This window comes from Trematomus bernacchii, unplaced genomic scaffold (genome assembly GCF_902827165.1).
Source record: "Trematomus bernacchii unplaced genomic scaffold, fTreBer1.1, whole genome shotgun sequence".
NCBI lineage: Eukaryota > Metazoa > Chordata > Actinopteri > Perciformes > Nototheniidae > Trematomus > Trematomus bernacchii.
The window spans coordinates 1931439-1948074 of record NW_022987513.1 but is presented as its reverse complement, the minus strand read 5'-3'; the positions used below and the strand labels follow the sequence as shown (position 1 = coordinate 1948074).

The 16636-nt window shown below is 41.4% G+C and overlaps 1 protein-coding gene across 1 annotated transcript in view; it reads left to right on the top strand.

Annotated features, from left to right (window-relative positions):
- The window catches only part of arhgap32b (Rho GTPase activating protein 32b), an 88113-nt gene that overhangs the window by 6637 nt on the left and 64840 nt on the right, over positions 1 to 16636 (top strand). Inside the window, exon 2 of the mRNA XM_034113028.1 lies at positions 15108 to 15228. Coding sequence (XP_033968919.1) covers positions 15134 to 15228 — 95 coding nt within the window. The 5' untranslated portion in view covers positions 15108 to 15133. The remainder of the gene's footprint in view (positions 1 to 15107; positions 15229 to 16636) is intronic.

Below are 16636 nucleotides of genomic sequence, written 5' to 3'. Positions count from 1 at the left end.
ACTGGATTATAACACCATGTGAGCTAGTGACCTAAATTGCCGCACAATGTTGTATATTGGGGAGTGGGGAGACGTTTGAGAGCTGTCGGGTCTCAACCATATGTATGACGGATACAAAAACAACAACCTGTTGTTACCTTGCTGTACAGAGCTGCAGACTGAGGTGTCGATTCTCCGTGTGATCGGCTAAACTTCCCAATGGAGGCTTGATTCTCGGTTTTGCCTGAAGCTTAAACCAATTTAATTTTATCCAAACATGCTGAGCCGACGTTTGTCACTGTGCCGAGAACATCACGCTGCTTAATCTAACTTGTATTCAATTAGTAATGACTGACTCTGATACCCAACACTGTCCCCTGGGAGACAGACCTTGTATTCATCTTTCAAAGGTGAATTTAATTAACAAGGTCAATCCCGAGGTTGAAGACAGTAGACTTCAGAAAAGGCATCACATGACAAGTAGAAGGCAGGGAAAAACAAAGTGTTTAAAAAGAAGAATGCGTCATACATTGATTTTTGTCTCGAGTTTGTCCTGGGAAAGCTAACAGCCGACTCTCTGACTCCAGTGTGGTGCGTTAAGGTGGACAATCAATATGAGGCCGGGGTCTAATTACCAGATCTGGAGAGGTTTTTTATTTTTTTACAATGGTTTGGGTCATTTACTTTTCAAATAAAATAAAAGCTTGGACATAATTTGACCGTGAACAAATCCCTCAATCCAGGCGTTGTATTTTTACAGTTACGTTTCCTTTGCATTTGGCAAAAATACAACCTTGATGCGGGATGTGTTGGTCGGCTCTCGCTGCAGCTCCAAGGGAACAGCAAAAGCTTCAAATTCCAATTTAATATTAAATTTAAACATTTCCAGCACTGATAGCTATGCCATTGTTCTCGCTTTGTAAACATAATGGATCATTGGCTTTATGCTCTTAAAACTCTAATTTGATAAGCCACATGGTACTAAGCTGATTTATCAACCACATCATTTTTGGAATTAGATTTGCCTAGTTCTTCTCTCACACCGGCAGTGGTCGAGGTGTCCCGGAGAGTGCAGCTCAAGGCCCCCAGCACTCTGCCCTGTTTCATATTTGAGCAATAATGTAGAGATGTAGGGTCCAGCCTTTAAAGAGTTTGACCCTTAAGTAACAATATGTCAGCCTCTGTCACTTTGGATTTAACCTTTTAAGAAAAACTAAATCTGTCCTTTTGTGAGCTGGCAATAGGTCACATGTTCTGTGGTTTATGTGTTTCTCGGCTTATTGTTTAGCTGTCTGCCCTATAGCTTTACTATTTGGTTCACTCTCACTTCCCTCCTGCAGTCATCTCCAGTCGCAGTAGGCAGCTGCTGCGAGTGAAACGCTCTGAAAACATGCTTCTCTCTCCCTGCTTAGCATCACACTGCAGACACAGTCAGAGACCAGCTGGTGAACATATGGAGCACTCAGCAACTGTGTTCAAACATGTCCACATATCACATGTTAAAGTGACCACAGTGCCCGGTCCAGATGAACCGCTGCCCCTGCTTCTTGGGTTGGGAAGTGAGTCCATGCAGCAAGGCTACAGTCGGCACATCATGAGTGGAAAAGCTCCCATCAAGTTTTATGGTCTAGAAAAAAGTAAAAGCCTTATTCTGAATTCTGAAAAAAAATGCAAGGAGTTTCACCATCCAGGGGTCAAGGGCCATAGTCAACCAGAAGTACATTTTGTACATTTCATAGTGTAATGCAACAATCTGGTACACTCTGAGAGCAATTTAAAATGCTACATCTATGAATGACTTTGTGCTCTTCTGAACCATTATGTTCTCCAGTATACAATTGAATCAAAAACAAATTGGCAGAAAATCCCACCCACACTACAGCATCACTTCAAGATGGTCTGCTTCCAACCATAAATCACAGATTTAATTTACAGACATTAGAGTCAAGAGAGAATCAACTCATTGGAGTTTTTCTAATTGTGAAAATGAATATTGAAACCCTTTTCAAATATGCAGAATAGATATCAAAATTCGATGTATTGACTCTTGGCTTTCTGGCACAAATTTGACTGCACAAAACTACGGAAAACCAAAACTGTACAATAAAACACGTGTATGGTTTTATCAAGATTCAAACAATTCACAAAATAAGAACTATTTATAAAAGACTTTACCCAAATACATGTTCATACTCACAATTACAATACGCCAGTTCAAACCTTGCTTTACGAGCAACCTAACGCTACCAGACACATAGGATTTGGTTCCTACTTGAAACGGAGATACTTGTTGTTCAGGTCATAGTAAATAGTATAAATCTATAGTTAATCTATACAAATGAACTAATGATAATGGACTAAAGCAAGCACCTGGCACAAACTACATTTTATTTTTGCGGTATGAAAGCCTGGTCAGAATGCACTGACATCCTTGCCTCATTAATCAGAGCCGGGGTGAGGTAATGAAGACGAGGCATGCAGGGAAGCATCGGATCAGTGAGCCATGGATTTGTCTTTCTGTTGTTGCAAACGCTGTCAGAGATAATTGACAGGAGGGATGCCACATCTGGAAAGAGGATTTGCTTCCTCTGAATCGACCAGCACCGTTTTTTTTTCAGGAGATTAAGGTTGAAGGATTCTGTTAAATCTTTCACTTTTGGCTCAGGAGGTAAACATGTCGATTTTGTTGAGTGTGCGTGTGAAAATGTATCGCACCTATAAGGTGGTACCTTGTATGGTAGCCTCTGCCATCAGCATATGAATGTAGGTGTGAATTCTGACTTGTGTGTAAAAGCGCTTTGAGTGGTCCGGAGACTATTAAAGTATCATATTAATGCACTCCATTTACCTTTCACCATATTAGTGTTAGTCACAGTGAGTCAGCATGTCGTACGGGGGGCATCCACTCAGGCAGAATTGTTGCATGATAGTGCCTTGCACAGATCTACTGCAGAGACCATGTATAATGAGAGCAAATATGAAGCCCGAGCCTCAATTAAGTTAGCACTCCTCTCTCACTGTCTTATCTGCCTTGTTTCTGGAGTGCCAAGTGATTGCAATATACAGCTGCTGCCAAGTCAACATTGCAATTAAAATAATAGTTTCCAGCAAAGCTCTCAAGTGGATGAGAGAGGATCAGTCTGTCTGTCTGTCTGAATATTTCCAGTTGTTTGTTGACTTTGCTTTGCTGCTGTAGATTTCGTTCATTTATTCGATGGAATGGTAGGCTATATGTACAATTCATAGAGCAGCTTTTTATAAACCGTGTTTCTTACTGTTTGTACACAGTTTTATTATAGAGTGGTGCAGTGATTACATATTTTGTAGGCCAACCCAAAAGTAAGAAGCTCAAAGGCTCTGTCTACTAAAAGCAATGGGATTGTTCCTAATATAGCAGAAAATATATGATCTTTCTTATGATACTTACACATTTTGTGTAGCAGAATAATCTCCACTTATCAACACCAATTTATGATTTTAAAGCCTTAATGCAATTGCGGAGAGTAAAAGCTTACATTGTGCTATAAATGGACTACATCACAGTTGCACTTCACGTCTCAACCGCTAAGCTAAAGGCTGCTAATGTTCAGCGTCATGATGTTGATTCTCATTTAGTCACTCTTTAGCCACTGCTGTTTTTAAGACACATAAAAGCTTTGGAGATTCACCAATGGAGTATTTACTGAAGAATAACATTGTTGTTGAACAAAAGGAAAATCTCATAAGCTTGTATTAACCACAGACCATATCTCAGGCATCTAACCAAAAGACATGTCAAAAAACTGTTGAATTGGAGATGAGGAAACCAGAAGTGGTAAAATGCTAATTCATTTCAGGGTGTTCCCATTCCTGCACCACTCTATTGAGGATGTAAATTGACATGACCTCTGAGGCCCCGGCTCTACGGGAACGCATACGGCAAAACGCATCGGAGTAACGCAAATGCAACCGCAAAAAAGCTTCCGCCCACACGCAATATACACCGGATTGTGTCAAGCTCCACGAGACGGCTCCGTTTACATCCAACCTGCTCCAAAAGCTGCAGTACATATGCCGAACCTGTACATGGCGCTGTAACTTCCTTCACAAAAAGCAGCAACTTCCTCCACAAAAGCAGCGAAGAAGAATGGTTGTCATGGCTGCACTTCTGTTTATTCTCCGCGGTGGGGGCCGAGGGATCCGCGCAGAGTTTTTCGCCGGTCAACGTGTGTTAAAGTTTAAATCTTCATGCTTCCTCATGCAGCAGCTGATCCAGTAAGTAAACCCGTTTAGGTAGTTTGAGAGGTAATTAAAATAGCTAAGGGTGATGATCTGACTTGAAGTGTGTGTTTTGCTCCCGCTGCGTGTCTCCGTCCTGTCAGATTAGACTTCACTCACGTTTATGTCCATATCGAGATAAAGATAAATAATCTGAATTCAGTGTGCAGTGTACTTTTGCGGGGGTGAGCAGCAGAGGTGGGGAGAGGCGGGGCTATTGCGTCGTCATTATCAGAAACGGATGACCGTATAGGCGACCACACGGCCCCGTTGGACCCCCCAGAGCGCTCCGTTCCCAGATCTATCCAACTTTGGACCCGTTGTCGTTTGCAGGGTCTGTTTCTACGTTTCCGTTACGGCGTCGTCGGGCTTAAAGGGCTATACGCATGAGAAAAATGCGGATTCAACCCGTTTTCTTTCCCGTGGAGCCTAGGCCTAAGGTGCTTGCCCCACGGGAACGCATACGGCAAAACGCATAGGATTAACGCAATCGCAAAAAAGCTTCCGTCCACACGCAATATACACCGGATAGTGTCTGTTCACACGAGACAGCTCCGTTTAGCTCCAACCGCTGGAAAAAGCTGCAGTACATATGCCGAGCCTGTACGTGGCGCTGTAACTTCCTCCACAAAAGCAGCGAAGAAGCATGGTTGTCATGGCTGCACTTCTGTTTATTCAACGTGGTGGGGGCCGAGGGAACCGGGCAGAGTTTTTCGCCGGTCAACGTGTGTAAAAGTTTAAATCTTCCGGACAAAATTATAAAAGTGCCGGTCAAAGGTCTTCTTTGTTATTTATTAAGCTTTAAAACAAATGAATAACGACTATATATATATATATATATATATATATATATATATATCACACGGAGCCGTATGACCCCCCAGAGCGCTCCGTTCCCAGATCTATCCACCTTTGGACCCGTTATCGTTTGCGGGGTCCGTTTCTATCGTTTAGTTACGGCCTCGTGTGGCAAAAAGGGCTATACGCAAGAGAAATATGCGGATACAACCCGTTTTCGTCCTCGTGGGGCACCAGCCTAAATGTACTTTGTATGGGGTAACACTAGCTTTCAGCTGCTTCAGGAGGTTCCTGTGTCTTCACATGAATAGGTTGTGTTTCCCGCAGCAAGATGACACCGTTCTCTACAGTTTACAGTAAACACGGCCCTCTGCTGGTTATTCCACCTGGGTCAGCTGATAAACACTGCCAGTATATTTAACTTGTCGTTAGGATCTAACAATAACTTGTTTTTGGGTCAAGAATGTACTGGCTCAAGGAGATTCATGTACAAACATACACCTACAGTACACGGTACATCACTTGACAACTTCACAGCTAAGTTCCCCTCTGCTCTGATCGCAAACACCTGTCTCCTCTGATCCACCATCTCTCAGTCTCTCTCTCACTCAGCCTTTCAGCACACTGTCAACAGACTGGCTGATTGCATTAGTTGGCCCGGGCTGTTGCTAGACCATGGTGTATTCTTTGGTTTGTCAATCCTGGAATAGCCAAACCATTTGCATATGAAAAAGGTTGTGCGACATTACTGTCTTTTGAAGGTGACTGTCCTCTAATACCTTTTTGGCCCTGCCACACCAAACTGATTATCGGCTGCCGGTCAATAATGGTGACCGCCTGTTGTTGAGCACATGTCTTATTGATTAGCTGTTCAGCTTGAACAAATCATTGCACAAGAAAAAGTCGTAACGGAAACAAACAAACAAATAAAATCCAGAGTCTTACATTTTGCATTGTCTTCTCAATTGATGATTCTAATTAGGGCTGCAACAAACGACTAATTTGATAATCGATTAATCTGTCAATTATTTCTACGATTAATCGATTAATCGGATAAAAAACGCGCCAAAAAAAACGTTTTCCATTATTTTATTCAGAAAACTGCCTTTCCAAATTGACAACATCAACACACAAAAACAACCCAAATGTAGGCTATGAAATATATGCAAAAGCTATATAACAGCTTGTTTTGAACAAGAAATATGTCTTTTTGGGTTGCTCGAACAAAAACAATGTTCTTTCAAAGTATCAACAATGATAACTAACCTAACTGTTTTAAAAAAAAAAATGCTTTAATGGACCTGAGCCGTTAGAAATAATAATACATTATTAAACATTTCAAAAAATAGAATTGTGAATCACAAACAAAAAGTGTTAACAGGCTTTGCTACAACAAATAGGTAGATTGTCTCTGCAGTTACACTTTCTTACACACACATAAATATAGCACACAGTGTCTCAACCCGACCTACTTTCTGCAAATTTGCAAACACTTTGAAATAGCTGAATCAATAAATTAGCATAGTTTAAATAAGTTAAAATTAGTCAAGTTAGTCGTTAGTTTGTTCAGTATTTGGCCGTGTAATAAGCCGGATAATGTGCAGCGAGCCGGTCATTATTGGAAAAAAAAACACCGACAGTATGATCACAGAGACCGACGCGAAGCGGAGGGATCTTGATCGGGTGTGTTTTTTTTTCCGTTTGAGATGTTCCCGCATCACTGTGGTGCTCCCGTGCCATACAAGTTCGATTTTACACAGTTTGCAGGTAACACACTTTTTACTGTTAGCATTTTAGTCGGACCGTGCTTCTCTACGCCTTTTTTCTTCCGAGTGACGTAGACAACGTCATAACAACATAGACCCAATGAATCGACTGAATTAGTTGGCAACTAATTTGGTCATCGATTTTAATCAATTAAGTCGATTAGTTGTTGCACCCCTAATTCTAATGCAAGAATGAAGCTAGGTGTTTTATGTGTATCAGAACAACGGCTTGTCTATCTACAATTGTACATTTTCCTTTTTAAGACAAATACAGACTACCGGTACCTGCTGTTATTTAGAGTTATTTCCCTTCAAGCAGGTGCCAAACGATAGTTGACCGTTGACTGTAGTCTTTGTAGTGCGCTGAAAAGCTACTTTTGGTCAAGACGAGGGAGACGCAACATGTGGCCCTGAATAACTCTAGTTCTTTGCACATATAACTTTCTTTCTTTTGCACCCTTAAAACCATCTTTGCTACGTAACGGTAATGGTGCAACCAGACATGATTGTGGTTGCTCACTAACACAGCACTATACAAATAAAAGATATACATATGTTTTTTTTCTTCATATTAGATAAATGTACCACTAGACTGCTTTTATTGAATTCATTGAGCAGTCTGTGATGATATGCTCGCTAACTGCTGCAATTCTTCATGTGACATTGTAATAATAGAATAATAATAGACTGTCAAAGAGGGGTATCTCACCTGGTATAACTGGATTTCGACCTGTGGCCCTTTGCTGCATGTCATCCCATCTCTCTTCTCCTTTTCCTTTCTGCTTATACCTGTACTTATTCGGCAAATGACCCCAAAAAACGCATCAATATATATTTATATTATATTTGCCTCATTAGATTACATATAAATAGAGTTGCTGAGGTTTCTGCTTCTCCAGTTTGCTTATCGCTACATTTAGCAATTAAGATATCCATCTTGACAGCTATTGCATTATCTTCTCTGTCACAAAGTGTGGTCGCCCCATAATGAGCCGCTGTGAGTTGTTACCTGATCAGATTTTATCCTGCAAATGATCAGGACAAGATTGACTAACCAGAGATTACAAATCAGCTTCATGAACATGGTCATTCGTTTCTTCTTCTTCTTCTTCTTCTTCTTCAGAGAAGCACTTTGTAGAAGGCCAGGTGACTCATATTTTAATAAAAACTTAATATGGTCTTTTTTTCAGGCTCCCACTGCACACCTTGTGGGTTTGTTGAGGGACAAATGATGGTTACTGCGCACAAATGATATTTTAATGAACTCATCCCCCGCTGTGATTCACACTTAAGTGTACGTGTGTGTCAATGTTATCTAACTGTCACTATGAGGTCAGCTTCATTGTCGACCTTTCCCTATTGGTGTTTTGATCATCTAAACAATACCTTAATAGTGGGCAAATGATTCATTTTGGCCAAGCTTCCATTGATAAATGATTCCACTACATTATTGGATGATTTTAGCTGTTTTGTGAGCTACCGAGGCGCCCCAGTATCCCCACATCTCTTCAATGTTCTAATGCAATTCAAGTGTCTTTCCCAGGTCACACTTCCTCATGATAAATCAAAAGCTTTAAATGGAAATGCTTAATTGCATCGTTTTCAAGAAGGAGCAGCCGTGTGTAGCTACAGTGTGTTGAATCAGTGGACAACTTTTTTACGGTCTGTAGTGTTTTTTAATTGACAATATTAAATGTTGTACATGTGAACCTGTTTTGGTGTCCTATAACTGTTCCTGGTTAACTTACTGTGACACTGTGACAGAACAGATGGCTTTCTCAAGGACCAAACCTGTAACCTTTTAAGGTGTGAAAAGTGACCTTTTAGAGCTGTGTCTCTTATCAGCAGACAACCTTGCCACTTGCTGTACTGCTTATAGAAAATAACGACTATGCAGCATGGATAAGACACAATCATTTATTAATTTGATTATCTACACCACTGATATCATTCTAGCATTTGAAATGTTTATATGATGACCCTACTAACTGTAGCAAACGCATATTTTTCCACATACTCAACTGTAGCTTTTACATTGTTGCAGGCAGGGTGAAGGTTGTTGCAAGAGGCTTAGATCATGAAAATGTTACAAGGATGTTTTGCGTTGCTTTTCTGCTAGGATGTCAAATAAAATCCAAAATATGTTAAAAAAAAAATAATGTATCAAACAAAATGTGGAGGATGGATTTTATCTACACTACAGAGGGTCCTGTGTGTGTGTGTGTGTGTGTGTGTGTGTGTGTGTGTGTGTGTGTGTGTGGTGTGTGTGTGTGTGTGTGTGTGTGTGTGTGTGTGTGTGTGTGTGTGTGTGTGTGGGTGTGTGTGTGTGTGTGTGTGTGTGTGTGTGTGTGTGTGTGTGTGTGTGTGTGTGTGTGTGTGTGTGTGTGTGTGTGTGTGTGTGTGTGTGTGTGTGTGGTGTGTGTGTGTGTGTGTGTGTGTGTGTGTGTGTGTGTGTGTGTGTGTGTGTGTGTGGTGTGTGTGTGTGTGTGTGTGTGTGTGTGTGTGTGTGTGTGTGTGTGTGTGTGTGTGTGTGTGTGTGTGTGTGTGTGTGTGTGTGTGTGTGTGTGTGTGTGTGTGTGTGTGTGTGTGTGTGTGTGTGTGTGTGTGTGTGTGTGTGTGTGTGTGTGTGTGTGTGTGTGTGTGTGTGTGTGTGTGTGTGCGCGCGCGCGATATTTATTCTATAAAGCCAATGTGTTTTTAATTAAATTGTTAGAGCACAACATTATTAACCGGCAATTGTGTACAAGAGCACTCCATAAATCTGACCTCGTAATGTTTGCCAGATTGATGTATTAACTTTAAATGTACACAATTCTCATTCTGGAGTACATGCCGCTGGACCCCCACTTTAGTTATTTCGAGGATGTAGGACTCGTTTCTGCACCCCTCTATGCACCTCAAGAACGTTTGACCTTTAATCAAAGAACTGAATATGTTCATTACATGTGCTGATGGTTCAGGAGAGTTTCATGGTGCTCCATCTGTGAATTGTCAATGGGAGATAGGATTTTAACTCCCGGAACCAACATAACATTTCATGGTATTACTTAAACAATCCATCTTTCTTACAGGAAATATAAATTGTGTGCTATTTCATTGTGTAATTAAAAGGATAAGAACTAATCACTCTTGGCAATGCAAATTAAGGAGAGAATTAAACCAATGAGAAAGAAGCCTCAAGCATAGCTTTGACACTGTCAGAGACTAAATGAAGTGCATTCTCAGAGCTCTGCCACAGATATGCTGCTCAGGTTGCCGTGCTTTCAGGTGGTAAATTAATTTTGTAGTGGAGAAGCTCTGTGGGGATGTAATGCCCTCTTGGTATTTGAGGCAGAAATGGCTTAACAAATTGCTGTTCATATCAGAAACCAGGGGATGGCCACATACTGCCGACATTTAGCTAGGCAGTCAGAAACACTGCAGAAGAATGCTGCCATGGCACGTTGAATGGTGTTGCTGGGCGCTGCACAAATGGACCCTAAAGTCTCCAGTAAATGTCCTTGCCCTAATTTGCATCTCAATTAATTGTTTAAGGAGAGGCACTACACTGGAAGAGCTGTGGTCATCGGAGGGTTAGGTGGGAAAATCTGTACTCCAGAGCTCCGGGCCTAGTGTTTGGAGCTACCACACACATTTCAACCTAGCCCTCAGGAAGTGAGCGGATTGTTGAAGCTTATTTTTGCAGTGGCAATATGGTGAATATACAATTCTTTACTGTATATATAACGTATATCATCTTCACAGTTCGAACACTTGAAAAGCCCTCATTTAAATGATTATGTTATCAAAGTTGTGAAGTGGGCTAAAAGATCCAGTGTAATTATCCTTCTCCATTCATTTGACTAAGCCGAGACAGGCAGTGACAAAGCGGATTGGAGGCGGAGCTTAAGTAAATGTGTGCATCCTTCCATTGGGCTGAGATCCATGGTCTTGGTATTTTTGTACTTGAGTCCATTTGGCTTCATGCGCAACTTCTTAGGAATGAACCGGGCCCCGCTCCCAACACTATCCAGTTCTCTTTTTACTTTGCCATGACATTGAACAAATATTCATGGTCCCCAGAGGATGCCTATTGCCTACTGACTTTTCTCTGACTTTTCCTGTTGCACAACCATTGACAAGTCAATCTGAAAGGAGTTAATAGAGTTAGTATAAATGATGAAAACAAGTAAATCACTACTTTGATCATTTTCATGCTAATGTCTGACCTCAGAGGATCATTTGTCCACTAGCAATAGTGGGTCCAACTCCAACGTTATGTCTTCATTTAGACTGGTTGGTAATGATAGCATGAATCAAGAAATAAGCCTTGTTACACTCATAGCCTGTTTGGCTCAGTCTCAATATCTGTATTTTGCTCTAAATGGTATCCGCAGAGTAAAAGGTAATGTTTAGTGCATTTTAGTGCATTGTGTTTCATTAGCATGAGATGAAATCTGTTGCTCAAAGAGAAATTATAGCAATAACTACAAAATGTTATACAGGAACCTAATGGACTTTATGAATATAAATGTATTTTTTATGTTAGTTGCTTTTATGTGTGGCAGCTGATTTTGAGTCTGAATAAAAACAGGATTTATTTTTCAAATGTAATTGTCAAATATTAGATCAGATTAAACTTTTGTCAACAATGATATTTAAGTCTTGATTTAATTGTGTATTATTTTTGTCTGCTGATCTTTATTAGGCTAAAGCTGACACCATCTGTTTTGTGTCCAGTAACCGTGGTTACAGGTATTGTTCTCATCTAGTGGTTAGTGGAAAAGGATCTGTTGACTTGGTAAAACCACACTGTGATGTGGCTCTGTTCTGCAGTAATACAGCAGACTGACTGCCAGGGAACAGTCCTGTTCAAACAGAGTACATAATGACCACTGTATGAGGAGAGTCATTGTTCCTCATCTGACATGAGAGCAACAGTAAAGTTACACCCACATCTTATGGCTTTTGAAAAAGGGACTTTATCATTATTTGAGCTTATATGAATGTTGATGTGCTGCCTGTATGTATTCATAGTTTGTCCTAGCGTTTTTTTTTTTGTCTTATTTTTGGTGGCATTGTATGAAGTTGCTCTCTTTAGTTTATTTTTAGTCCCAATTCAAAAACCTAAAAGACTAACGTTAGGCTATAAACAAACTACATCATCACATGGCTAAGCTAAAGGTGGCTAATGTTCAGTGTGATGATGTTAAGTCTCATTTAGCCACTTGTTAGAAACTGCTCATTTTATGACACGTAGAAGCCTCAAACATTCCCCAGAGGTGTTTAATGACGGATTTTATGTCAAACATAACATTTCTCTTCAGCTTGTGTTAACCGCAGCTTCTATCGAAAAAAACATTTAAAAACCGCAGACTTTGAGGAACCGGACGTGGTAAAAAGCTAGTTTATTTCAAGGTTTAAGGACTCATTCATGGACCGCTCTTAGAGGATGATACAATGTGTGATGCCCTGGATGACTGCTTGTCATTGAATACAACTTAGCATTGATACTGTTTTGGATGAAAAAAAAATCATCGGCAAAAAAAAAGTCGTCTTTGACACTTACAAATAAAGATTTCTTAAAGTGGCCTTTTCACTTTATTAAAAAGACAGGAAAGGGGGAGAGAGGGAACGACATGCAGCAAAAACACAATCTTGGATTCTAATATGAACAACTTCTACTGTCATCAGTAACTCTGCCATCCTGGTGAGAATAAGGGATGTTTAGTGTGAGACTATTCAGACTGTATTTTTAATCTCTTCAGAGCTCAGTCTCTGTCCTCAAGGTCGGCCATTTTATGGCTTTTCTGCTGCATCAGCCTGCCTTACCCTGCATGCCTGGCATATTCAAACTCACTTCCTCTTATACTGCACACACTTAATTCCCTCTACACAAAAAAAAACAATTTAGATGTGGATTTCCACACAGATAGCATATGCTTTCAGGTACTAGCACACAAACACACTCACTCTGTCACATTGGTTTAGCTTGTGGCCTTCCTGTTAGTGTGTGATTTAGGGCCAGGAGTTTACAGTAGCCCAGGACATGAGATGAATCTCAACATGTACTCTGTGTCCACAGCACACGCTCGCATCACAACCCTCACGTGTTTGTAGCGGTCGAAATGCCATGCACTGTTGTTGTCCGGTCAATATGGTGTTGGTTAAAATAAAGTAATCTATGAGTGTATACAGCCTCATTAGATGATAATCTTTCCACCTCGATTCACTTGCAGCCAGGTTGTCTGGATGTTCTTAGTTAGTTGACGCTCAAAACAGGGTGACCTATTTGTTTCTGAGGGAGGCTCTTTCAGCGGTCAAGGCCAGTATTATATGTGAGGAAAGCTTCATACTGCCCTTGATCCCTGAAGCCTTTTAAGTACAAAAAAGGTTCTCAAACATGTGAACTAACTTCAGCAACTTAAAGAAATTCTTGTTACAGAAAAGTAAAAACTATTATTTATATATTAAGAAAATGTGTAATTCTTATTGACTACTATTATAGATAGTATGAATATGGTGTTTTTGACTAATTTGCGCACCATAGAGAGCCCTGGGGATAACATATGCCCAGCGAGTCTTTGTCAGATGTACAAGCAGCTGCTTCTGTGTGGCCTATAAGGATCCTTCCTTCCACGCTCTCTCCTCCTTCGCCCCCTCCCATCGTCCCTCCATCTCTCTCGTCTTGGCATCATCCTCCTGGGATTACGGTGCATAGCCAGTGACTGCAACAGAAAAACAGGCTGTACGGACTTCCTCTCCTCCAGACTTGTATTGGGTCATTCTTGCTGTGTTCCTGTCTGCTGAAAACATTACATTTAAATGTAATTGGGAGGTTGTCATCTGATTGGTCATATTATTGCAATAGCACCAGAGTGGTAGTTATCTGCTGTGATTATGGGTACACTGAAAGCACTGGCGATAGTCCCAAATTCACCTTAATCAGTTTCAAGAATGCATGTTCTCTGTGAAAATAATTACATATAACGGTAGATGACATCACGAGAAGGGAATGCTACGGTCCTCTAAGAAACCTTATTTTGTTTTCACTGTTTGCCGGTGTCTGTGAAAAAAAGAATTGTTGTAATTTACTGGGGTACTGTCCTTTTGAAATGGGAAACAGGCACTTTAAGAGCTGAAATGATTACATTATTAATTGTATAGATTATGGACAGAAAAAAAAACCTGAAGCAACTTTGCTATTTTTTTTCCTAAAGAAAAAGTTGGTAAGCATTCTAAGCAAAGTCGTCCACCCCCCCCCCACGACATGCTGGTTGACTGGAAGACTGTTTAGTAGACCCTTGCTCTGTAAGCAGTCTGGACAGTGGGGGACTGAGGTCTTGGACTCACTAACTGTATGTCTGACTTTTACTTTAAGATATGGTACCATATAAATATAAATTATATACATTAAAGTGCTTTAAAAATACTAGTCATTTAACAGTGTGTTTTGGATGTGTGTCAGTGTTGCATTTATGGTAAATGGTCAATGGGCTGCCTTTTTATATAGTTCTCTACAACCATAAAAATACATTACTCTTTTAGTATTCACCCATTCATACGCATTCATACGGAAGCAATGGCTGCCATACAAAGTACACCTGACCAGGGAGATTCACATTCACACACTCCCTTAGCATGTTTTAGGTGGGGGATCAAAGGTGGGGATCAAACCTACGATTCTCTGATTGGAGGACGACCATCTTCCTCCTGAGCATCAGCCGCCCGTTATACTTTGTTGGGGAATTTGCTATAAATGTTTATTGAAATCGAACATACTTGAAAACTGCATTGAGCTTCTCTTCTTCGTATGAAAGCTGTCACTAAGTCGGTGAATGTGTGCTGCTGTAGAGAATAATACAATTATTTCAAATAAAACATGGACTGGCTTAAATATTATTCGGTTGATATTCTGTTTTGAAATAGAGAGCTCATAGAGCACAGTCATCAGAGGACACCAGTGCAGCCAATGTTGCTGTCGGACTGCATTCACACTGGAACGTGTGAGCCAGAATCTCCATGTGTTAACACAAAGTGAAATCCTGCTTTGCAAAGCTCCATCAGCATGACTTTTTGATCTACAAACAACTAATGATTTCTTTCTCTCCCTGTTCTCTCATCCTGCTCACATGCCAATATTCCCGTTCATTTTCCTCTTTTCCATTTTTCCCCTCATTCCCGTCTCCTCTCTTAATATTCCCCATTGTTTTCCCTCGTCATCCTCCCTATTGCCTCTACATGTCATTTCTTCAATCTCATTTGTATTTCTCCCTCCCGCTCTACCTCTCCACATCCTCCTCCCCTCCCTCTCTGCTCCTCTGGCAGGCAGCTCATTGCAGTGAGTCAGTATCATGGAGGCAGGCGGCGGGGCTGCCGCAGCGGTGGGGAGTGCAGCACTAGGACTGCTGGGAGCCACGACCACGTCCAGCCATGACATCTTGGACAGGTAAGAGCACAGGACGAGGCTGCCACACACCTTCAGGAACAGACCGCCCCCTCCCCGTTCACCATCACAGTGGAGAAGAGAGGAGGAAGAGTATGTGTTTGTGGAGAGAGGGACCACACCTCAGGTCGTAGTTTGGTGAGCATGCTAGTTTGTTTATAGTCAGAGTAGGGGGCATGGAGCAAATGATAGTGTGTTTGTGTGCCTGCCTGTGTACATCGTGTTATGCTCTCTGTGCGTGTGTGTCTTCCTCTGTATAATAACTCTCACTGTATGTGAGGTAAATGATCACAATGAACTGGTTTTGACAGTTGGAGAATCTGGTATGTGCGTAGTGTGTTATGATGATGGGGGGGGGGGGGGGTTAGTTGGCTTCCTCTATACCTCAAGGAGAAATGACACCAGGGAATGCGCATGCAGGAGAGGAGGGGGAGGCATCGGTAGAAGTGCCTGAGCCCTATAGTTGAGCCGATAGGGTGAGTTTGCACAGTCACCATCCCACCCCCTATTTAACCCCCACCCACCCTATCAGACCATAGCAACTGGGAGAAAGCCATCGCTAAGCGTCACTGCTGAAAACCCCTCATTCAGACTTCCTATAGTGACGGAGCCGGTTATGAACCCCTGCCTGCACCGAGGCTGTATCAGCTTTCAGAGAGTTACGTCAGCGCTACAGCCCACATGCCCATGCACTCATTCCTCACACACACCCTCAAGCATGCACATTCACAAAAACACAGATGGACTTGTATCCAATACAGACACACGCTTCACAAGATGTTTTAGGACAAATATTGCTGTCACATATGCAGGCAATGATCGCAGGCAATGATCGCACGCACAACAAACGGCCCTTAATCTTAAATATCATATAACTACAGCTGGAACACTATGTCAATAACTCATCTCCAACTCTTCCTGGTGATCTCCTTTTGACACATTTTAGAATCAGACATGGAAACTAAGGCTGTGACTAATTTGGTCACCTCAGTACTATTTCTGTTAGTCACCACTCAAATCCTGACTCCCCCAGCCTTCCCTGAAACACTGAAATATACCAAACATCCTGCATATAGTGCTGGATTAATCTGAGTGTGTGTCTTTGGGTGTACTCTGTTATCTTATTTGGAGATGGGAAGGGGGGATTACAGTTAAGGCTGCTCAGCCCTTCAATCAATCAATCAATCAATCAATGTTTATTCATATAGCCCAATATCACAAATGTTACATTTGTCTCAGTGCACTTCACAGTTTGTACAGAATATCAGTATGACAATACGACACCCTCTGTCCTTAGACCCTCACATCGTACAAGGAAAAACTTCCGGAGAAACCCCACAGTTTAAAGGGAAAAATGGGAGAAACCTCAGGGAGAGCAACAGAGGAGGGATCCCTCTCCCAGGACGGACAG